The 26,510-nt window shown below is 38.1% G+C and overlaps 1 protein-coding gene across 1 annotated transcript in view; it reads right to left on the bottom strand.

Moving 5' to 3' along the window:
- ntrk3a (neurotrophic tyrosine kinase, receptor, type 3a) overlaps window positions 1-23,641 on the bottom strand; it is a 210,557-nt gene extending 186,916 nt beyond the window's left edge. The window contains exon 1 of the mRNA XM_082160244.1: window positions 23,087-23,641. Coding sequence (XP_082016370.1) covers window positions 23,087-23,331 — 245 coding nt within the window. The 5' untranslated portion in view covers window positions 23,332-23,641. The remainder of the gene's footprint in view (window positions 1-23,086) is intronic.
- Between the last annotated feature and the right edge of the window lie 2,869 nt (window positions 23,642-26,510).

Genomic DNA, 26,510 nt, shown 5'->3' with positions numbered 1-26,510 from the left:
AGGCACCTTTAAATGATTGATTGTGCATCCAGACTAACAAGAGGACCTCGTCAGCAGCGCTGCGTAAGCTTGGCTTTGACTGACCGCTTTCACACCACCTCACTCCCACCCTTGTCCACCCCTGCCTGCATGACCGTGACCACACCGTTCATTACCTGTATTCTGAGAGTAGGCGGACTGGTTGCACTTTAGAAGATGAGGAGAGACCGGTGTGCCGAATTCTGACCCCAGCCAGATTATTATCACCACACACCCCCAATCCTCAATATAGGTAGGTTTAGGATTAGGCATGGAGGTGGGGTTAGGATTAGTTATTATTATGTTTCTAGCATGTTATGTTTGGCAACAGTTCTACTAACCCTAATTGATGGAGTGTGTAGCTTTACATTTCTTAAAGGGGTCATATAATGGTACATGCACTTTTACAAGTTGATTGTACTGAAATGTGTGTTGGCAGTGCCTGTACACAACCATCATATAATGATAAAAATCCATCCAGTGGTCTTTTTTTAATCACCCGTCTTAAATCGAGCCGTCTGACCGTGTGACTTCACACGGTCGGACGCCCCTCCCACGATTGTTGATTGACAGCAGCGTTTCAACACAGACCCGCCCTGAGCGAGCTGTCATCATAGTCCGTGCGGACATTGTTGATACACTGGAGCAGAATGGTGTCTGAGCGATTGTGGTGTTCTGTTCTTGGGTGTAATAAGGAACACAGCAGTCATTTTGATGTTCCTAAATCCGAACCGCTGAAGACGCAGTGGCTGAGTTTTGTTTTCGAACGGAATATTCCCCACGATCAACGTCAATGCTTTCATGTTTGCGCGAATCATTTCTCACCGGACTGCTTTATAAAGGAGGGTCAGTATAAAGCTGGTTTTGCTAAGAAGCTGCTCCTGAAAAAAGGATCGGTACCAACTATTCGTGTTCCTGCTGCACCTCCAGAAGAACTGAAGTGAGTGTAACGTTTTATTTACCTTTATATTAATCTTTGCAAATCGCTTGCACGCTCCACGATGAATGTGGCTAAGGTTTACACTCAGGGTACATTACGGCATGTTTTCTATGTTCAACGTTCTCAATATAATTCATAATGCCAAGTTTATAATGAACAATGCTTATGGTTATTGTGTTATTACAAACTGTGTACGCAGTACGCACAGAACAGAGCAAAGCTCATTATCATTTAAAGACACATGCACTTAAACACATGCACTGTTGCCTTTGGCTTGCTCAGTTGGGGATATTTTGGGGATATTGAATTTAATTTTATCAATCAATAAATTCCGCTAGAAACAAACCTTGTTGTATTATTTTAATTTAATACTGTGAAGCTGCTTTGATACAATCTGTATTGTGAAAAGCGCTATACAAATATACTTGACTTGACTTGACTTAAACGGCGTCCTGAAAACAGAGCTGTTTTTTACCAGGTAAAATGAGTGTTTTCTTACATTATGAGAATTTTTAATTAAAGTGTATTACAAACTTTTCATTTAGACCCTAAAGAATCATAATAACTTCTACAAAAATGGCATTATATGACCCCTTTAAACAACCGTGTAGGAAGACACATAATGGCCATATTCCAGGATGACAATGTCTTGACCAAAAATTGATGCACCTCTTGATGGAATTAACATCACAACTTTAATTTCCATCAAGAGGTGCATCAATTTTTGGTCAAGATCTTGTATTGACAATGCAAGAGTCGAGCGCTCTGTAAAGTCTCCTCCAGCACATCCCAAAGACTTTTCCTTGAAGGTCTGGACTCAGATGTGCCAATTCATGTGTGAAAATGATTCTTCATGCTCCCTCCCAACAGTCTGATTAATCTTGACATTGTGATCCTGGAATATGGCCATGATGTGTCTTTCTACATGGCTGTTTAAGAAATGAAAAGCTACACACTCCATTAATTAGGGTTAGAAGATCTGTTGCCAAACATATAACATGCAAGGAACATAATAACCACTGATCCAATCATAGACTCTTAAGCATTTGCTTATTTAAATTCAAACAACGACTGTTTTTTTGTTTGTTTTTTTGGCCGCGCAGTGGCACACACACACTATAATTATGTGTTGTTTTAGTCCAGGTAAATTTGCCTAAAAGGCTATTTTCTTTTTCAAAAGACAAAAACTATGATTTTAAACCAACAAAAAAACAATACTGACTTGTCTGACTGGGTTACAACCCCCCTAAACTAGACTGGCTTCTTCCAGTTGCCTGATCAACTGCTGCACTTTCAGCGTCAAACACTTACATTCCATTGAACGAGGATCAAAACACACTGATTACATCCCCCGCACATAAATACACACACACACTAAACCCTGGCAATGCAATCACCCTTGTTAGTGGCCAGTGCAGAGATATGGCATGCATTTCAGCGTAAGACATTCTTTTCTACTCACAGCTCCAGAAAGCCGAATGAAAAATTGCATTTCATAAACTCAATCTGCCCTGTTATTGCTTTATGGCGTGTGCACTAAATCGTCTATTATGTGGATCTTAAGGTGGCACATAAATTCCATACATTACAGCGTGTTATTTTAGATTAGGGTGACTGCAATAACGCATCCTCCGGGCTGTCGGAGACAACACGTTTCTCATTTCCCATCTTTTATCAACATGTGGCTCTATGAGAAAGACACATAAGATTTAATTCTCCTGAATGGAGACACAGGCCCAATTTTATCTGTTCACATTATGTAAAACATGTCTAAGTGATCGACATGGGAAAGATATGATTATGTTCAGAACATTTCTAGGTCCCGATTCAACAGGAAAATAAAAAGCTGGAGCATAAAAGCGGTCAGAGCACAGTCTGCACTTTTTCTTATGTAATATCTTTCGTGATTGGCCAGATCTGCATTCTACGCCCCTTTCTTTGTTCTTTCAGCGTGGGCATAGTGTTTCTTCTCTTTCCCCACAGTCGTCTCATTGTTGGGTCCTGGGTGGAGTTGTTTGGAGGGGGGTTTAGGAATTGATGGGGGTTCCAGCTCTTTAAACTAGATTAAGCTGTACTGACGACATTCTCTGAAGACTCTGTAAACATGGGAGAATTGTAACGGCCGCAAAAACCCAGTCACAGAGACTTAAAACATAAATAAAAGGAGTAGAGTACGGATTTGGGGATTAGGGGACCAGTGAGCCGTGTGAGGGTTTGTTGATAAAAGCCGTCTGTGTGAAACAGAGAACTTCTACACACTCACTCAATGTTAATGTTTGTGTTGCAGGCCAAATGGTGTACAGGATCTGTGCTTTTCTGTTGTTATGTAGCGACTACCTTATGCTAAATGTGCCAGGAGTCTGTTTTAGCCAAGTGCCACATCTCATTGAGATCAAGTTTTCTGACATGGCCACTTGTACTGTACATTATGGTGTCGTGGACTGAAGCCTGAATAACTGGAGCTGGATACAATAGTAGCTCCAGTTGCAATATTTATTTGTGCATGACCATGATAATTGATTGATTTAACGATCTGATCTGACATTATAGAGTATGTCCCTCACTTTACAAAAACACACCCTTTGAGTGCACGCATACACAACTACGTGATGTAGCCTAGTTAATTAGACTAGCGCGCGTGCACATTTATAGTGAACATTTTTACTGCATTATTTAGTCTATTAAAATATATTTAGAGTGCCCCCAGATTCAAGATAAGGGGCAAAAATGGCCCTGTATGTCTTATATATTTATATATTTTAATATAGTTAAAGGAACCGTATGTAAGATTGTGGCCAAAACTGGTACTGCAATCACTTTCAAATTACTGTAGAGCAGTAAGTATCCCCTCCCCCTCCCCCCTGACTCGAGGTTGCCAGTTAGGCTGCAGGATCCAGCAGGAACGTCGGCTGCTACAAGGAGCTTCCAATGGCAAGTGACGAGTCCTACACAGTACGTTTTTTTTTCGGACTTTGTCACGACGTATTTCGGATTCATAACGAGGTCTTTTAGGTTTCGTAAAGTTAGACATTTTTTATCCGACACGTTTGTAGCTGCAGCTGTGGTAACTAGAGCAGAGCTGGCAACCCGGATGCCGAAACACTACTGACTTCGTGATTGGTAGATAGGTGGAGGGTGGAGCATCAGGCCAAAACACAACATGACAACATCAACATCAGTTGAGGGCTGCAACTTCACTTTTAAATGACAATATCCTGGCCGGACTACTGTTGTATAAGTATTTGAAATAAACATGATTTCTTAATGTCTAGTGACATATCAGGGCCATTTTATGATTAATTGAAATACATTTCTTACATACGGTTCCTTTAACCAAAATTTCACAAAGAGCGCCGTTTTTCTCCTAATATAAGCATGATAACAAATGTAACATTGATTTTATACAACGTAGCCTACAGTTTAATAAACAAGTTTATATAGTAAAGTGACTTACATTTTAGACATCAAATCGCCTGTTTTGCTCTATTTTAAAGTAGGCCTATCTTTTCATTTTTTAAATCATTTCAAATAACAGAATTTGACATTTTATATTTTCAACATTTCAAAACATTATTTATGCATTTTTAACTGCTCTTCATAAAGGTTGATCTAGTTAGGCTATAGAGTTATACATTAGATCAAATTTCTGTACCTGAAAATCCCGTTTAAACCTACATGAAAAACCTGAAGAGCACCGTTTATTTCATTTATATGTTTGTTCTGTTGTATTTATTTGTGCTATTGCTCATAATTTGATTATGTGTTCCTATTTTATTACTTACTGTTTCAATTAGTTAATATAGTAGCTAGTAGTAGCAGTGTGTGTGTGTGTATGTGTGTATATAGTCATTATTACTAATTCTAGGTCCTGTGCCAACTGGCTCCCTCAGCCCTTGCAGAGTCACAGTTCTTCAAGTCCACTATTTGGTATTAAATCCTGATTCTGGAGTGGCTATTCGGATCACAATCTCAACCTGGGCTTCATTCTCCTCTCCGAATGTGACGAGATAGAGCACAACACCATGCCCTGTCAATAGCACTCGCCAGAAATAACTTTATGAATAATGCAACACAGGGTCTGCTCTCTCCTAGCGCAAAGGCACCTAAGAGAGAAGGGGCTTTGACTCTTCTCTTTCCCACTGGGGTGCACATGATACACATACACACACATACTATACTAGACATACCTTTGGGACACAAAGCAGCAACAAAAGGCCCATGAACCATGAGTCTACACCACCACCACATGTAGTTCTCTCTACATGCCCACAAGCACGCGCTCTTCAATTATTCCACAGACAGCTGTGAAATCATCATGAGCCGCTCCGCCCCTGACGTCTCCTCGCAGAGCAGCTACACAAGGAACTACTCTCTCTCCGTCTTCCTAACTAATTCTGAAAGGTAAAAGAAGAGATAAGACGGGCAGGGAGCACATCAGGGTTCCGCCATCAAACCCCATGTGTTCTTCACCCGCTGATGGGAAATAAAGCAAGCAGGCTTTCTGGCAGACGGATCTTCTAATTTTACGGAATTCAATTAGGTGGGATAGACAGATATGGGGTCGGACTTAAAGACGTGATCCAGGGGCTCGACTCATTCTGAAGGGTATTCGTAACAAGTGGGGGGTGGTACGTCTTTCAGAAAAGAGAATTAAGGAAGGATACATGCTCAATCCCTGAATTCATCCACTCTTGAGAGATGATTGTTGAAATCTGTCATCTTTCTTTCTCGCAGTCTCTCACTGTCGACAGATCTGCAATTAAAGCTTTGGAACAAGAGACTCCATCAGCAAAGGCTTTATAATTTAAGCTCTGTCCTTACAGACAGAGACACAAAAGTCTGGCATTCAGAAGTTCAGAACAAATGTCAATCAACAATTCTAGCATGTCTTTATGTTGCTTATGGTGCGTTCATGTGGGAAAGATCATATTTATTTAGTTGAATGAACATGAACATCACCAAAAAGTCATAAATATGAGTGGGAAAGCTTCTGAGAATAAATGGCAGTATGAAATTCATGCAGTGGGAAATGTGTTGAAAAGAAAGAAATTGCTATTTATCTTCTTTTACAAAAATTAACCATGGTTTTACTACAAATAAAACAAAAACAAAACATGGTTAATATATAATTATATAAAAAATAAATGAACCATGGTTTTACTACAAATAAAACAAAACATGGTTAATATATTGGTTGGTTTTGCTACACGAACTAGAGTTTAACCATAGCATTTGTAGTAAAACTGTGGTTATACAAGTGGTAATCAATCCGCCAAAAAGAGATGGTTACTATACTTTTACTATATTAAAACCTTGGTTAATTTTTTCATAAGGGTAATATTATATAAATATGTAAAGTAAATGATCATATTGTACAATTAGAATTATATATTATGATTCGAATACATAACGATCCAGTTTGCAGCACCTTCAAACTGTAAACTGAGTAACAACAAAAAAAGTAACACACCAGAGTAAAAAAATAAAAAAATACTGTATTATTTGTCGAAAAGATACATCATCTTGCTCGCACCAAAGTAATTTGAATGCACCTGATATGATTATTATGACTTACCAACTTGTAAATACAATCTTCAATGCACCATCATTTGACTGTACACTTTGCAACCTAGCATAGCACAGCATAGACTTCATTAGCTTCTCATGCTAAAGTAGTTCAACTGCAGTCAAGCTAATTTCAAAATACTTTTGTAGTTATTTTTTGTCATGCTACACTCTTACTTGCTAAAACATAGCTTACACAGGAACACCTATAGTAGACTGATTTGAAAATAGCTGAGCTGCAGTGGCGCTACTTAGAAATGCAGATGAGTTAGCAGTGTTGCTAATTTTCAGTTGGTTACTCTCCAACACTGGAATAGGCCTATACTTTTATAGATTCTAATTACTTGCAATATGTGTGGTAAAAATATATACATCATTAAACTGTAAACATTACTTTAGGAAAACAACTTTTAATTTGATGTTTATGCTAGCAAAGTGTACTACAGTTACTAGCATACATTTTTCCAAACAAGTAAAAAAATCCACCACACAGCCAATTCAGACGATTTCATCAGTCATGTCAATCACAGTGCAATTTTCTACACAACACTGAAACAATTACTAACCTTAACCTCAGTGAAGTGATAGTCGGTTGATAGCATTACTGTTTGTTGCAATTACTGCGTGATTGATTTGACCAATTAAATCGTCAGCTGGGTGGGATTTGACTAGTTTGGGAAGCATAAAAAACAAAATCACACACAGTTACTGCTGTAACTCGCATAAACAACAGCTTCAAAAAATGCTTTCCGACAGCATTTCGGCATTTGAACACTTCCCAGCCTGGTTAGATGGCAAAGATCTGACCACATCAAAAGCAATTTCCAAGCAACAGCAAATGTCTAAATGGTTTTACATTCCCGCAGGAAATGCAGGAAGCTCTGATATACCACCACACAGAATGTGTCATACACATCCGCACTGCCGGTGGCCGGTAAAGATAAACCAAACCTATTTCCATTGTTATTAGTCTTCTTATTACTCCTCACCAATATTGGCAAATCAAATTTAACACTACCCGTAATTGCTCAGACCTACCAGGGTATTAAATGTTCAGTCTTTTTAAATGTTCTATTACGTTTTATTCTTTGGGCTTGAAATATTTAAAAAGTCACTTAAATCAAATTCCAATTACCAATCTAAAACATCCCATTGGGTGACATGGTTGTAATTATTTAGGGAAAAGTAACGGTGGTGAGCTCTCCAAGTTTCCAAAGCAATTATGAATTAATTAAAACAAGATATCCTCATAAATTAGTGATGAATGTACGTGAACTACATCTCCTTTGTTGATGTTCTTTGCTCATATCAATTTTCAAGCTTTAATTATAGCAAATTATGGTCATATAATTGCACGTTTTTACTTAAAAGCATGACCTGCCGAGGCCATTTGTGCTCGACAGATAAAAATACACTAGAGGTTTTAAAATGAGCCACCCTGCAATCCATGCTAACAATATAAAGACCTGAATAGAAAGGAATTACGTGTAAAGCAGTCTCCTTATTCTCTCACTCTCTTTTCGTAGGTGTCTTAGCTTGATGAAAGCTATGCGAGACAGGAAAGTATCTGATGTGCTGGAAAGAATACAAAGCAAGGTAATAAAACACTAGCATGAGAAGGAAAAGAAAGAATAAGAAGAATAAAATCAATGAACCTTACGAAAATGCTACAAACACAAATCTGAAGCATGAGCAAACCCAAAATTTCTTTCCCAATCTATTACTCGGTAGCACCCAAATGAAACCGTATCATGACAACTCTCAGAATAGTTTTAGCGTGTTGGAGGTGAAGGGTTTCAGAGGAAATTGGCTTTAGGGGTCTGGATTTTAATCAAATATGGTGACATTTTTATTAAGACCATATCCAAGTGATCATCTCCGATTTATTTAAAAATATAAATAACAGGATGTACAAGATGTGGCACATGATTTATCCCATGTCTCAAGTTTAAACTTCACATTTACCTTTCTTGAAAAGTTCAAATGGGTTAAATATCCATCCTCGGTGCGGACATGCGTTTAGGTTGAGCATGGATAATTCTGTTAAATGTCAGAGTGACATGCGCCAGGCAGCGAAGGAACTCCTTGTTCCCTCTGTGGGTTGATGTTACTGTTTTACAACGTTTGCTGGATTTTGATACCAGCACCGTGGGCCGGTGGATGGAGGATGAAGGGAGTTTGACGGGGGTGGAGAGCTATTTATGAATGCGCAGGACATGCATCGGCTGTGCGCTCATTAAAACTCCTCTCACGGTGGAGGAGGAATACGGCCCACACCCTCTGCGAGGCTTTCCTCCTCTGCAGTCTAGGCCAGAATTCACAAACCAAACACGACTGGGAGCACCGATCCAGGATCAGGCTGTCCCTTATTGTGCGTATAAGCAAATAAAACCATACCAAAGCGGTCAAGCTACTGATATGAACTAGAGCTGTACGATTCTGGTTAAATTGAGAATCACATTTTTTTTGTTTCAAACTGAGATCATGATTCTGAACAGACAACTAAACAAAATAAGTATTCACTAGAGGTTCTGACAAATTGTTAATCGCTGCAGTCTATTTAAAATGTTCCGCTAATCGGTTTAAATGAAAGATTCAATGACTCAATACTTGTTTCATAACTGGAAGAATCAGCGTTTTTGAACAAATTTCAATGAATGATTCAATGACATACATTTTTAAGTCACTTGTCGCCACCTGGTGGCGTAACAATGTAATCTGTACAATCGTTATTTGAAGCGTCATGTTACTTTCCAAAGGTGATTTACTCTATTTTGATCGCTACTGTTTATGTCCGAACTATAAACTTTTATCTCAGTACTTCTGTGATAATATGAACATCCGTAACACAGAAATAACAAAACTGTGTGGTTGAAAAGCTGTTGCACACCTATACTGAACATGACAACTGCTCTCTCTGGCTCAACCCAGATTTGAATGTCCGTCAAAGGTTTAAAGGAACACTCCACCGTTTTTTGAAATAGGGCTTATTCACCTTCTTTCCTACATTTAGATAGGTGGGCAAATGCATTTTTGTCTCAGTGCATGCATTGTTTTAGTTTGACAGGGTCGGCGCTAGCTTAGCTTAGCATAATGAATGGAATCCTTTGTTGCCAGCTAGCATGTCCTGAGTAAAAGTGATATAAAAAATTAAAAAAACCCACCTAATTACTTCTTGTGGCCTGCGTATTCACAACAAGTACAAATAGCGATGCAGATTAACACTAGACAATTTCCTATGCAGATATTGACTTGGGACTATATTAGGGGGAAGCACAGGTGAAGCACTGCTACTTGGGCGCAGAGATATCACCCCCTAATATAGTCCTTAATATATAAGTCAATATCTGCCTAGGAAATCGCCTAGTGTTAATCTGCATCACTATTTGTACTTGTTGTGAATACGCAGGCCACAAGAAGTAATTAGGTTTGTTTTTTAAATTTTTTATATCACTTTTACTCAGGACATGCTAGCTGGCAACAAAGGATTCCATTCATTGTGCTAAGCTAAGCTAGCGCCGACCCTGTCAAACTAAAACAATGCATGCACTGAGACAAAAATGCATTTGCCCACCTATCTAAATGTAGGAAAGAAAGTGAATAAGCCCTATTTCAAAAAACGGTGGAGTGTTCCTTTAACAGACACAAGAGAATCGTTGTCATTTAGGAATGAGATTGTGTGGGCTGTTTGATTCAAGATCGCAATCTTTTAACGATTGTTTGAGCAGCTCTGAAATGAACTGTGATTTCACATGGACAACTACTCCAAATCTTTGGTCAATCATGTTGAGGAAAGGCAGTGAAGTAAGCCTCTGAATGACAGATGGAAAACACAGATTTGCCATTAAAACCAGGTGCAGGAATGTTTCAATCTTTTTCAGTTATAGGAAATTAAAAAATCTTCAGCGGCAGCTGGGTAATTAGGCCTGTAGATCTTGGATCTTGGCCACTCTCCACTGCTCGCCACAAACTGATTCTCATAAATGAGATCGCCAGGTCAGAGCACCTGTTTGACAGATTGAAAACTTTTCGTTATCAAAGAAAACAGCTTGGCAACATCTTTTCAACAGCAGGACGCCGGCTCAGGCCTCTAACATGTGGTCAGGAAAATGACCACTTGAATCTGAAATGATGATAATGGCCATGACTACGAATCTAGTCTATTTCTTCTTTTCTACACAGCAGGCATAAATACTTATTTTCTACACAATTATATGACATTAGCCAATTAATTAGAAGTGTTTGCTAACAAGCTGTACTATTATGCACACTTTGGGTTATTATTACACTTCAAATCATCTGACTTGTTGGAGATGTTGGGTGTTATTTTATTAAAAAATTTCCAAAGTGATCTGAATCTCAGTATTTCACTTAAATACGTAGATCATAAAAAGGGAAGGGGGGAAAAAACGTAACACAGACTTAATGTGCGGTCATATTACTGAAATTTAAGTATATTGTGTGAAGAAAAGTATATTGTGAATAGTATAGGCTAGCTACAGTATGTATGAAGCACAGCTCATACAGAAGTCAATTTTTAACCAAGTAGCTTTCTGTTGGACAATGTGGCAAATTAGTGTGAGCAAATGAATCGGTTGCCAAATCTGTGTGGAGAAATATTGTGTGGATTCTTATTTGCTAAATATGACACCTGAGACTTATATTACATCGTGTAAAAAAAAAAAAAAACTCCACATTATCATTTTTACAATCCCCTTCAAGTTTAAGATTTACCACACTTTGGTTGGGTTACTTCACATCTAAGAACAAGCCTGATGCAAGCTTGGCGGAAGAGGCAGTCCATTTATCCCATCGACCTGGATTCAAAACAAGTTTTCAAGACACCATCACAATGACCTTATAGACTCAGCCACATGCAGTTGAGGAGTAACATTTCATTACACAGAGAAATGCCCGAGATAGGAGGCAAAATCCCACTTAGCCTTTCATCACAGAAAAGCTCCCCTGGAATCCTAAACAGCCCCCCCAAAAAAACAATGTGCTCTCAAGGCAACAGAGATACGCAGCTAAACCCAGCCTGCATCCGCCTGGCGCAGGTGCCCTCTAAGATGCTCAATCCTATTCTTGACGCCCACTCTTGTTTTCCTATCGCTGCGGCTCCCTGTGAATAGCAATGAGTTATCAGAGAGAACTAGGACCCTCTGGCACCATGGAAGCCCTTAGCCTTATAAGGCTCTAGCCGCTATAGCCTCTTTAGCTTTACAACGTCAGTCAAAGTTAAAATGTGTTGAGTCTGCCTGCACGGGCTTACCTGCTATAAACTCTACAGGTGTAAAGCTCAGTAGAGAGATTTAAAACATGGTGGAGGAAGTGCTGAGGATCTTCAGATACGTTTAAAGGGGTGGTTGATTATGATTTCACTTTTTTAACTTTAGTTAGTGTGAAATGTTGCTGTTTGGGCATAAACAACATCTGCAAAGTTACGACACTCAAAAGTTCAAAGCAAAGGGAGATATTTACTTTGACAGAAATTGCTTTTTAAGGACTACAACAAACGGCTAGTAGGGACTACAATGAGCTTCTTCACATTTAGTGACATCACTAACCCTAAAATTTACATAAACCCCACCCCTGGAAACACAATTTATAGATTATCGTGATGGAATATGCTAATCAATGACTAGAAGATAGTTAACTCCATATCAGCTACATAAATTCATCAACAAACCATTCACTGTAAAAAAAAATTACATCCCCAAGTCAAAAATTTCAAGTGACCGATAACATCAAAATTTTTCAATTAGTCTGACGTATTATTTCTCATTGAGCCAATGTTAACAGACTATTGCAACAAGAATTTCACTTGGGCCAATTGAATTGATTTTTTTACAGTGTTCATAAAAGTCCTGTTGCTTTCTACATGTTGTCACATCTTCTTTATTCTCTCCATCTTTGTCCGATTCCGGTTAGAACATAAAAGGCAAAAAGTTTTTTTACATTTTCAGTGTGTGTCTGTGTGAGGTAATCGGAGCTGCTAACACACACACACATACACACACACACACAAGCTCTTGAAGCTCCGCCCTCTGTGCCGGGAGCAGCAGCTCATTTGCATTTAAAGGGACACGCACAAAAATGGCGCGTTTTTGCTCACCCTCAAAAAGTGACAATTTTAACATGCTATAAAAAATATCTGTGGGGTATTTTGAGCTAAAACTTCACATAAACACCCTGAGAAACTTATTTTACATCTTGTGAAAAGGGCATTATAGGACCGTTTTAATGACACTGGCGGGAAGAAATCACAAATCAGTGCACCTATATAATGTTGTGTTAAAAAGTTTGGGATTGGTAAGGTTTTCAATGTTTCGAAAAAAGTCTCTAATCAAAAATAATAGAAAAAAGTATCCAGACCTTTAATAACCAGCACCTTAAACTAGCCAAGAAACGACCACTTAGGGTGCTTTCACACTTGGTTTGATTGCCTGGTCTGAACCAGAGTTGCTCAGGGTTCTGATGGCAGCTTTCACACTTATTCAAATGAACCGCACTAACAGAGCAATCAAACTAGAGATTGTTTTAAGCCAATCACAGTTTTTAATACATCTTTCAAAGAATAAATAACCTTGAAAACTTCAAAGTGCTTACTATATAAACAGGGTACCTTGTGTTACACAACTTGTAGTACAATAGGACTGATTACATAAACAAAAATAAATAAATGTGTGCTCTTACTCCTGGATGTTGTGCATTAGCCAGCCAATCAGATTAGAGTTAACCAGACTGAGAAGACTGTGGGCGTGCAGTCAGAGACTGATTCTGTCTTTCAATGCGGTCAAGTGCTATCTGCTGAGATCTCATCAACGGAAATGCATGTTACTATCAGGTGTAAAGGGTCTGGTATTCTTTCTTTCAAAATGAAAAAGAAAATATCTAGTATAAAAGTCCTTTGTAAAGGCAGGCAAGCATGAAATCTGCAGGGTATGCGGTTAAAGATGCCGCTACTGCCTACCTGTGGACGCCTCTCATCTGCTCTCTGCCAGCTATAGCAGGGAAATAAACTGCTGCGGATCATCCACACTGTTCTACAGTCTATCAGGCGCTTCATTAGCCATGCAATGAATAAAAGATCAGCGGCAAGGAGGAGGGATAAAAAAAAAATAATGAAGGCGAGGATGGAAGAGCGAGAGGAATAAGAGAAAATGAAAACGAAGGAAATCTAAAACAGCAGCGGACGAAATTACCTCCAATATGTCCATAATTGAAGCCCAAAGCTCCCTCCTTTGTATTTTCCTGCCATCTATAGTGGTGAATATGTTTGATTGGAATGTCAGTGTCGCTGTCATTCCATTACTTTCTGCACAATCAATAATTTTCTATTAAATTAGGGGAAAAAATCGTGTATCATTAACTTTCATCATCGACAGTGGCTAAAAATTGCCTCACTGGCACACAAAAAGAGCTGCAAAAATGGTCCATTTACAATTTTCCTAGTCATAAAGAGATGGAACTTTCTTTTTCTGTCTTCTAAAGAGGCAAGGAGGTAAAAGGCTTTATCATGTGCTGAAAGGAGAGAGTGATCAATATTTTATCGTAGTCTACAGTCACTACGAAACCTCTCTGGATGTCAGGACGATGGCATTAAGAGGGCATCATATTAAACCAGCCTCTCGCAAATAAAAAAAATAAAAAATAAATTAAATTATATCAAATTTAAAAATTTAAATAAATAAAATAAAATAAAATAAAATAAAATAAAATAAAATAAAATAAAATAAAATAAAATAAAATAAAATAAAATAAAATAAAATAAAATAAAATAAAATAAAATACAAGCTTCATGGCCTGATTACCCAAAATATCTACAAACCTACATTTAGCAACAGCCATGTGACCTTGAGATCTATTGCTGTCATTTTTGCTGTCATTTTTTGAGTGCATTCAGCTAAATTTAGGGAGCGATTACCCATCAAACACGCAAACATTAGTGTTCACAGTGTGGGGTCTGAAAAAGCGTTGTGTAACTTATTTGTAGAAGCAGCAGGAGGGGGGGTGGCATGTACATATTTTTGCACCACACTGTTTCGACGCAACAGCGGCAATCATTTTGCCTCAACTTCCTACTGTTATTTAGTGTCCCATATAGCCAGCAGCTAGAACTACATTCTTATGAATTGCACTGATAAACTTGCTCATGTCTCATCATGACTTTGTTTAATACAATAACAAGAGAACATGACAATGTACATTTAGTGCCTGAGATGTAGCGTATGTTATTAAGGTGATTTGTGTTTATTATTATTAGAATAAATAAATAAAAAATATTATTGTTATCTTTATTTATTTATTTATTTATTTATTTATACTACTGCTATTACTACTATATTATTACTACTACTACTACTACTACTAATAATAATGATAACTATCATAATAATAATCTAATATTTATTTATTTATTTGTTATTTTGTTTATTTATTTAAGTGCTTCTCCATTTCAAATTCAAATATAACTAAACGCTTAATTTCAGAAAACCAAAAAGATTTAATACAGGTCCACTGGTGTCACTATATGCAGGTCCATTCACCAGATCTCCAGGTCAACCCCACATAACAAAATCTGGCCATTTCAATTTTACGTAATGAATCTCCGATCGATACCACACGGTAAACGTTGCCCCATTACAAATGACACGCTGGAATAATTTATGACTGAAGGCAGCCACCCAATACAACATGTAAAATGGAAAAAAGCAAACAAACCCGTTATTGGGACAGTCTCCCGATAACACCGCATATGTCACACATTCATATCTGCATCCACACCATGAGGGTCTTCGAGGTTAGGCCGTTCTCTATTGATCCTTCTGCCATTATGGTTATCATAAAGAGGGCCTCCAGACACATTATGAACATCAGGGGTCACACAAATGGACACTTCCCATTACTTTATTAGGGACATAGCGGGTCAGTCCATACAGCGCGCCCCGAGATCCATCATGTGCTCATTCAAAATCCATAATTTGCACATTAGCAAGAGCTTTGCATACTCTTAGCTGTTTTCGTGAGTTATTAAAAGGGTGTTGTGTCTAAAATATTATTGAAAATAATAATGTACATGACATGCTCATTCATGCGTGTGCTTATGTCACCAATATCATAGCGTAATGATAAACAAAAAGCTTTTTAAGCTCTGAAGGTCAAAGAATAGGTCATAAAAAGGGCTTTTAATAATAATGCATGCTACACTGGCAGTTTTCTAGATTAAGAATGTCAAACACGACCAATTCTGAACAGACAGGCTGCAGTTTTCTTTTGATCCGACACCCAAGGCTCTCAAAATTGTCAAATTGCACCTGTGCTTTGTGTAAATAAATAGACAGTAAATGAAAGGGAGACTTTGTTTCAACTTCACAAGGCCCATAACTAGCAAACAAGAGTGAAAGGGTTTTTTGTTTTTATCATTGAAAAGGCCTTTAAGCTAATAAGCCTGTCTTCCAAATAGTTTTCAAACAGCAGTAGTTTTGTTATGCATGAGGTCAGTTTGATTTTCTTGCAAAGAAGACAGAGCTAACAATTACTAAACCTAAAGCAATAGAAGAGAAGAGGCAATGCTGATGCTATTGGATTTTATACGCCTCTTCGAAGATGTCTAGCTTCTAGTTGTTAAATCATGTAAAATGAGTTTCAGGTAATTAGGATAAAAGAAATAGGATAGTGGATTTCCAAATCAATGGGTGCTTGTTGTTTAACCATCCCTCACCCTTTTTTTAATATCCGTTTTGTTAAGAATGACTGTAAACACTGTATGCTTGGGGGCTCAGAAAGTCCAATGTTGTATATGTGCCACACATTATTATTAACAATAATAATAATGGTAATACACCCTTTTATAAATACAATTAAAATTAAACTAACAATTGAAATGGAAATGAATTTAGAATTGTCCTTTAAATTGAATATATTCACCCTTTTATAAATAAATAAATGTTGAAATTAACCTACAATTTGAGTATTTTAATGTTCCTCTGACCAACTACAAATCCATTGGATGGAAATTAAAGATTTTATTATTAACCCTTAAAGACATAATTATTAACCCCTTTTGACAGACAGACAGACAGACAGACAGACAGATAGATAGATAGATAGATAGATAGATAGATAGATAGATAGATAGATAGATAGATAGATAGATAGATAGATAGATAGATAGATAGATAGATAGATAGATAGATAGATAGATAGATAGATAGATAGATAGATAGATTCCATTGACCTCAAAGAAATTGTTAACCCTTCTATAAAGGTATTTTTTTAATTAAATAAAAAAGGAAAGGAAAGGAAAGGAAAGGAAAGGAAAGGAAAGGAAAGGAAAGGAAAGGAAAGGAAAGGAAAGGAAAGGAAAGGAAAGGAAAGGAAAGGAAAGGAATGGAAAAGAACAGTAGAAATTGAATCTATAAAATTTACGTTAAATACGTCAAATCTGTTTGGAAAGGGTTGACGCTTGCTTACTCTGATATGTTCATGTGACGTCTACAAACCCAATGAATATTCCATGCATTTCAAAAAGCCCACAGTAAGCATTTCCATAGCATCCCTATCTCCAATGACCTGTCCCACACGGATACTACAACCAGGGCACGGTTGGGAAAAAAAAAGGCTGATGCGAATTAGATTCCATTGCATTTCCTTAGATACGCCACTCTGATAATAACCCTCCTCACCTCTCTCAGCCTCTCCTAGCACAACATATGCCATGGATGATTTCACAGCTTCCAACATGGTCTCCAGCAGCCACTGCCAGACAGACTGTGCTGAAATGAGCTGGCCTTGCACATAACCACACCTGCCAGAACAAAAGGCGTCTTAGGAGTCACAGATCGTGAAGTATAAGAAACCAAAAAACTGAGTATTGATGATCCACAAATGCTTAGTCAACGTTTTGCCAAGTGAAAAGGCAACAAACTTTCCCTTCTCGGTTCCTGCTCAAGGAAGAAAGTTAAGGAGTGTCACATAACCTCTCATCATGTGGAGTGTAATTATGAATCCATTTGTGCCCTGAAGCTATTGTTTGATTACCTGAAAGCATCAATCAAGCAGGCAGGCGAGAGAAGTAAAACGAAGAGAAAAAACGCATCCTTCTTACGCACAGCGACGAGCACAACACATCAGTATACAGTAGACAGCGTTTGAATTTCCATTAAAATGTTCTTCAATGAGCAACCTATTTTTCATACCTTTTCCATCTATCAGCAGGTACGTGACATTGCTGATGGCTTTTATGGGTGCCGATTTGCAATGGGCACTTTACACCAGAAATCGTTTTCAAAGTAATCTTTGCAAAGTACCGCCATTTAGATTTCGGGGAGTCATTTCGGGGAGTCATTTTCACAATCTGAGACTGTTGCTAATCCACTCTTTTTTAATCACACATGAAATTAGGCTCTCAGGCGCCGGCCTATAGACACAGAAACCCTTGGGATGGCTAAATGGAGACTGAATGGTCAATCAACAATAGCGAGTGTGCTGTGCGTCTTGTTTTCTAGTGCTAGATAAATTCCCCCGTTCCATTACCGACACTGCACTCAGAATTATTAATAAATCTCATCTTTTGAGGTGTAAAAATCATCTGATTTTAAAGAGGACCTATTATGCCTTTTTACATTTTCAACTTTCTTTAGTGTGTAATGTTGCTGTTTGAGCATGAAAAGCGTCTGCAAAGTTACGAAGCCACTCCAAAGGGTTAGTCTCTATATCTGCACTGTTTAATAACTCGTAGTCTTGAGTTTTCTTGCAGTAATGTTCAAATCACAATATTCCTCATTTAAATAATTCCCACCCAAGGCACATGCAAAAAAAGGGGCGGGGTCTGGCTGAGTTGCGTTAGCAGTGTTGTGGTACCGTTATGGTAAGGAGGGTGACATTTCTGAAACGCGCTCGTCCAATCATAGCACACTTGTCCATCCGACCAATCAGAGCACACTGCGCTTTTCAGAAGGAGGGGCTTCATAGAGGAACTAAACAGGGGTGTGTTTGCCGTACAACGACGTAACTCGCTGCTTAACAACCATAGTACGATGCATCGTTGAAGAAATCAACCCGCTAGTCATGACTGTTTCCCCAAACCATATTGTCGCAAATTGGTCGTTCAACCACGTTGGTTAATGAAGTCACGCAGGTGGTGGAGTAATAACTACTTTTAATGAATCTGTTTGAGATCGATTTAATGTTAGATGTTTTGCTATAAATTACTAGCCTGGAAATCCAGACCTAAATCTAAAAGATTAATGGTCTGGCGTCGACTAATGAAAATCGGCCAGCTCGAGGGGCGGCACCAAGCATGCATTTGAAAATCTCACTGCATGCAATTGGATAACACTATGACCAATCACAACAATAAACCCTACATGCTTAGCTACCAGCGGAGCTAACTGGTAGATTATACTCTCTTACCGTATCCGGTCGGCAAAACAGCAAAAAGGTCCTTCTTGCAAAGGAACGATTCGAGCGGCGTCTTCTGTTCCTGTTTTAGATAAAAAGCCAAGTCTAACTCGTTCATTGTAGTGGCCAAAGCCGTTTCAAAAGAACTGGTATTCATCCATAGGCATCTCGCAATGTTTACTAATGACTTCGACGTCACAGCGCTGTCGTCATCTGTTTACCTCGCCTCTGGCCCGCCTATATCAGATAACCCGATGTGATTGGTGCAGCTCAGATTGAGGGGCATATTTAATGAGCATGTATTACTCGACACCAGAGTAACTCGCTGAGCAAATTCAACTTGTGCTCTCGCGAGAACTCTGGAATACCAGGGTAATAAATTACGGACATGGCATCTAAGGACTATTTCTAGGTTTTCTCAGTTATTTTGCTTTATTTCCAGATTCAGCCATAGGCTCGTTCATACGTACTAGAGCACGTTCGCACATGCACACTCTTCAAAAACGGTGCTTTAAATCTCTTGACAAACTAAAAGACGTAAAAGACATTTGTATGTATTCTAAATAAAAGATACAGATTGCACTGAATGTCAGCTTGCTTATTTTGCTCAAAGATAAGGATTTATTGAATCCACAGCCTATGTCACGCAAACAAGAAACTATGCTTCTAACCACAGGCCGAGAGCTGTCGTTCCCACCACACAACTTTGCGATGCTGTTCGCGAATGTTTGTTAGAACGATGGTTTCGGGAAACACAGATTTGTTGAACTATGCTGATAACGACGAAACTTGCGACCGTAGCTGGCTAATGATGCTTTCGGGAAACGCACCCCAGAGCGTTACTGACAAGACTGGAAAGAGAGGTGATGCAACCATGTAAAATTTGTGAAAAACAATGTGTTTTTTGAACATTCACGGAAAAAAAACACTATTCTAGTAGACCTCAAAAACAAAATCAATAATTTGTAAAAGCGCATATCAGGTCCCTATTAAAAATACTAAGCAATTATAAATGCAATCATAAAATAGCAGTCTATTTGCTTTGTTATAGTCTTCATAAGCATTTTTTGCTGTATAGCATAAAGAGTTAAAATAAGAGGGATCTGGTATGTTGTTCATATTCTGGCCATGCATTATGACATTCCATTAGCAAAATAAAAGAATAGTGCTGCTAATACAGAAATACCATTATTGAGAGTACCAAAAAAAAGACAATTAGTGTAATGGATAGGCTTGATGCAAACAAATGATCAACACTAAAGGGTCCTCGATTACTCTGATGCACAACAAAACAGAAGACTACAGCAAAGCTGGGGGGAAAAGGACAAAACTGTAAAAGCTGCGAGCACATGCGAGCATGACAATCTCTACTTCAGGTTATTCTCTCGCAGAATTCAAAAACCCACTCAAAAATTTGCAAAACTGCAAAAATGGATGGACCTCAACTAGCTGCGATGCCAACAAATACTAATCCACATTAGTTATATATACAGTGGCCCCCAAAAAGTATATATTACACATGTAACACAATGATTTTCATGCCTGTTTAAGTGTGGTTTAGGTTTCCAAACACTTTTTTGGGGCCACTGTAAAATCTAAAAAGTAGTAATATTCTAAACACTAAATGCTTAGTAATATTCTAAACACTAAATGCTTAATAATAATACACATGTATTTAGCCACTGCTAAATGAAAAAAGCACCTGTATTAAAGCTACACTACCACAACAAAACCTAATTAACTTCTGTTTAAGCTGTAGTCCCTGTATGCAGGAAAAATTTATTGTTTGCATATAATTAAATCATTTCTGTCCTGGAGTTTTCTGCGTTGCACAAATCATGGTGGTAATACTATATAAGCACTTTTCAATAACTAGAAGATGCTGGGGATAGTTGTCACACTTTTTAGTCTAGTGAATATTTCCTAAAAAGTTAGTTAATTTCTGTATAGATATATAAGTAAAAGTTTCGCTAAAATAGCTAATGAATATGTTTCTTCAACAACGATGTATTAAATCATTCAAAATTGACAGAAAAGACTTTTACATTATAACAAAGTTCTATCTCAAATAAATTATGTTTTTTTTACGTTTTTTTTCTACATTTAAATAGCCTAACGGGCAATTGAACTGCTTTCAAGCTAAATTTAAACATTTAAACAATTGTGAAGTACATGAAATGGCAAAAAAAGGTCACATTTAAAAGTATATTGGGGGGGGGGGTTCATAATTAATTAACCGCATTAATAAATATAAAAACCTGTCCTGACTTGATATTTATGTACAATTTTACATTTCTTTTCACTCAAAAGCTCAAATGCAATGCTTATATCAACTTCCCCGTGTGACAACCTGCCCCCGGTTCTCCTCTAAATGCCCTCAAACTTCAGAAAGGTTTCAGTTGGCCATTCTTTAGCTCTAATAGAAACAATGAAGCTAGTTGGCCTGAAGGAGAATCACCATAATTTGTAAATTGGTCAAGGTCGAGCGAATACAATAAAAGTGGGTTGATGACTCGTCAGGGAATGCCAAATAAAAATGTAGGCCTCTTTTTCAGGAAAGCTCTCAATCCTGCTCCTGAAGTACCCCATATCACATTTTGGATGTTGGACATTTGGATTTATATCATGAATTCATTAGTAGAGGCTCCAAGACCAGAATAGGGTGTCAAATAAGAAAAACCTCCAAAATGTGCAGTGCAAGACAGCAAACTGAGTTACAGGAGCTGTCCAGCATCAGGGGGTGCTGAACTCTCTACAGCTGCTACACAAAATGAAATCTTTAAAGCAAACAACTGGTCAAAAGCAAACAAGCGAGAAAGGACATGCACACTTTCGAGACATGTTCCCTGATCGACGCACGCTGGCTTTCCAGTTTAGATGCTGGAAAAGGTTACCACTATCCCCTCTAGTGGTCTTACAAAGTGACTGGAGACGGGGCTGTAAAAACGTCTCCCTGAGAAACTGTTGAGCTCATACATCAGTTTGCACACACTATTATGCAGTTCGCCTGATAGAATGCGATGGGAAAAAAGTGAATCCGTCACAAAGCGCTATAGGGTTGTCATGGCATCCCTTTGTAGGCAATTCCCAACAAAGAATCAATCATCAATCGGGTTTTTGTTCCACCAAAATGCACTCTTCTGTTCTCAGTGCTGCACTAGCATTGAAATTATTTCAAAGGGAATACGATCTTGCTTTTTGTACATTTGCAGCCTTAAATTATTGCTATTGCATAATGAAAACATCATCCAGACTGGTGGCGTGTCCAAGAGAACCAGTGCTGAACCACAAGATGGCCCATACCAGAAAAACTTTGAGAGAGAGAGAACTGATGTCTAAATATGGCAAAACTAATAGCTTTTCAAATGCAAAATGTCATTATTTGGCATCTAAAGCCGGTTGAAGACAACAACGTTAATGTTTTCTTTGCTCCAGGCATTATTATTTATTTGCTCGGATCAGTTGAGGGCCATTACGCAGCTCTCTTATTTATCCAAAAACCATCAGAGACCAAAAAGACCATCATATAGCTATTACAGCATTAATGTTTGTGTCTTCTATTACTTATTGGACTTGCCATGCACTGAAACATCAGCCTACAAATGAATGCAAAAATGAGACGTGATTTTTAAATCTCAATGCACTTATTGATGCACGCTGGTATGTGACTTCAAACTCATGCAAACCTTTTTTCCTCCCTCTCTCTCTTAATCTCTCTTTAATAGCACAATGCACCTTTCACGAAGCTCACGAATGTGACAAAATTCCTTTAGGGATTCCTGTCTTGAATACAAAGCAGCCTCAATAAAGACTCCTCTCTGTGAAGCCAAAAAAACAGATGCATTTAAGCTCAGATGTAGCAATTAATTGTCCCCAATGCACTTGGGAATTTTTAGCATGGACTGTATACTTTGTGTAAATGGAGTAGCAAATATCCAACAGCTTTCTTTTCATTGCTGATTTTAATATGGACATTCAATTCATGCATAATTAATCTTCTATATCCATTTAAGATCGTTTTAAGCTACTGCCCATCATCAAAGCCCTTCTAATCATCCCACACACCAACACAACGCCTGGAGTGAGTGGGAGGCTGAGAGTTGATCTCAATGCACACATGGACTCAACATGTGATGGACACTTGTGCGCTTGACTTACATGGAGGAGATGTTCTCAAACAGGTCCGGAAGGCTGTTAGTGGTATTCCCATCGCTCACGGTGTCCTGTAGTGCCAAGAGGGGAAGGAAATTCCCTTGGTAAGACTTATTGCAAAAGATGTCAGTGGTAGAACAAGTGCAGGTCGGTGGGCAGTCCAGCATGGAGCTCATGTAATTTTGGAAGATGCTGAGGAGAAACAGAATCCTCCACCAGCAAACGCGAGGTGGGATGGATAATAAATCCATGTTTCCAGGTGTTTCCCTTAATGTTTTAGCTCCTTGAGGGGGGGTTAGTGTTCAACGGCAACAGAATCGAAAGCGCTCCGGGTATCCGTACAGTGATGCGAGAGCGCGCGCGGGTGCGTGGATGAGAGTAAAGGTATGTTAGATCAATGAGATCGCAATAATGTCCCCAAGAAAAGAGGGGGGAAATACTCCGTCAATGTAGAAAGGGCTCAAAAATCAACGGTCCCAGTCTGTCCTCCTCTACGGGCTGCATGGCACAAGCTTTCCCGTCTCCACGGTGCTGTTTGTCGCGCAGTTCCAGGTTGTTGGAGCTCCGGCTTGAAGACTAAAGCGTCAGAGCAAAGTCGAGAGAGAGAGAGAGAGAGAGAGAGAGAGAGAGAGAGAGAGAGAGAGAGAGAGAGAGAGAGAGAGAGAGAGGTCCATGATCCGAGCATCAAGTCCCACCTACTGGGCAGATTAAAAACTGACGCACCTGCATAACAGCAAAAGCGATCAATTCGGCACTGGAAAATAACGCATTTTGCAACAGGCAAAACACTGCTGCCAAACACAGTGTTTGCACATCGTCTACAAAGCAATAAATATAACCATTATTTGAAAAATACTGATGTCCAATATTATAAAAACGGTCAAATTTTTCGGAAAAACAAGTTCTTAACATAGCTAATCTACGTATTGATTAACATTTTAATAGCCTATTTTCTACTGTACGAAATAAAAATATATACCTTCTGACTAAAATCTGCTGTCATGTAAAATAAGTAGGCATACTTTCCTTGCACCGAATATACAGGCGTACACAACTTCATGGTGTATTTACTGTATATTAAACTATTTTACTGATTTTGCGACTGCCTTTTTTTAAAAAAAAGGTAAGAGTGTGTGATATTAAAATAAAATTGCAATTTCACCAAAATAAATAAATCTGTAACTCCTTACAATAAGTCTCCTTACTCTCCAAATAATATTATATTACACAACAGATTATTAGTTAATTTACACTAAATGCATTGAGCTCTTGTCATGTATATTATTTTAGTAGAGACTTGGGGCAAATTCTAATCGGAAGTGAGCATCCCTATGCCCTATTCACTCCGAAGGGCAGACCAACACCATAAATTAAATAACTTCCTTGAAGTGACCATTGCATGTTCCCTTCGCTAGGGCCCTTCCTAAAAGGGATTCAGTTGTTCGCTTCGTTTGGAACGCTTCCAAATGGCGTCCCCTTCCCAAAGTGCCCTTCAAGGGTGCAAAAAAGCCGCTTGGAATGTGCTGTGGGGCTAGTTGTCTTAAAAGGAAGTTGGCACAAAAGGAAGTTGGCACAAGGACTAAATCTCAATAACACACAGGTCTTGAGTCATAAGTCCAATTAATGTATTTCTGCTGTTTCAAGAACTATTTTCTAAAGCATTTTATTGCCATCAAATAGGCTAAATACATTTTCTTTCTTTTTTTGTTTTACACACACACACACACACACATTATATATATAAGCCTATGTTTTAAAGTCTTGGCTACAAACGGAAACCCATTCTGAGAAATACTGAAGTAAAAAGTGTCCCAGTCTCCAATACATTCATTTGCCTTCATGAACTATTGATCGGTTAAACTGTAAATGTTTGCTAATCTAATTTAATGAAGCGTTAACAAAATATTTGTTTTGTGAGCAGCAACCAATGGTAGAATTTGGCATTTTATAAACACAAACTCCTTAAACTAAATGCGGAAAACAGCCCTTTGGGGTCACAATCATGAACTCTAGTTCTTCTGCTGGGGAATCAAGTTTTTACTCATCTGTAAGCTGATCTCTGATGCTACTGCTCTTTGAACTCTGAGTGGTTCAGAGTCAAAGTGTCCTGCCCCACCAGAACCTCACACAATTAATGTACAACCAGCCATCTGCACATTCAATACTAAATCACCACCACTGACGTCTTCATGTACTGTTGCAGCAAGTTCTCCTATTACTTAAGCAGAGTTTTGGAGTCCAGAAAACAAGAACTACGAAGACATCAGTTCCCTGTAGGCCACGCTAAGTATGCCAACGTTGTGTCTACACTCCTATCCACACCTGGGCATTTCTAAATCAGTACAGGTGTATTTGAAGACTTACCAAACAAGGAAAAACCAACATGCAAGAGACATCTCAAACATATGGTTCTTTAGGTTATATTGGACTTCATCCATCCTGAGATTAATGGTCTGCGGATAAAGCTGTATACCTGGCAGGATGAAATAATTTGCGTTACATTGCTTGGAGATAAAATAAAATTAAATAAACAGTATACATTTGTTCACCATGCTGATAGTAAACTCATATCTTACGAGTGCATGCATGAGTCCATAACAATTTATAGAGAGGGAAAACTATTTATAGACATGTAAGCCCATTGATGTAGGTCAACATATAATGGTGTATCTGAGGGATAATAAATATAAACACAGACAGACGGACTAGTTTATTGTATGGCTACTTAACAATATATTTTTTATTTGGTTGCCAGAACCTGTTACAGGTATTACGGGATGGCATTGTGTGATATGTGATAACATGTCATTCAGTTATATAAATTTAATACACTATTTGTAACTGTTTGTTACTGATAATAACACATTTTATACAAAGAAAGGTCACACAAGGACTTTCATCAAAAGTGGCCCCACCGGCAACTGTTAAATGCTGAAATAAATCAGATAAACACACAACAGATAAACACAACACCAGTGCAATACAACAATAAAACAATGCAGTTGAGTTAACTAACTAAATAAACACATCAATGCACATATATTAATTTAAATAAAATATAAATAAAGTACATTGTTTAATCAGGAACTTCTAAGAATGTCCATTGTCCAATAAATGTCCCCATACATAAGACAAAAAATATAGAAATAAATCTTAAAATTATAAAAAATATATTTAAAAATTAATGTGAATATAAAGTAACCCATTATTTCTTTACACTACAAATATACAGAGTTCATACTTCCTCTGTAGCAGCAGCAGCATAGCAGATCTAGTCTGCCAAGACCAAATACACTAACATTGTCATATTCAATAATATGCTAAAACTATTCTGAGAGTTGTCATGATTGAAATGTGGATACATAGGGCTGCACAATTAAATCGCAATTTACATGTAATTGCACTTAAAACATTTTGGCTTATCGCGATT

This window comes from Leuciscus leuciscus (assembly GCF_965113295.1).
Source record: "Leuciscus leuciscus genome assembly, chromosome: 25".
Lineage (NCBI taxonomy): Eukaryota > Metazoa > Chordata > Actinopteri > Cypriniformes > Leuciscidae > Leuciscus > Leuciscus leuciscus.
The sequence above is the reverse complement of the archived record's forward strand: the minus strand, read 5'-3'. Positions and strand labels throughout refer to the sequence as shown.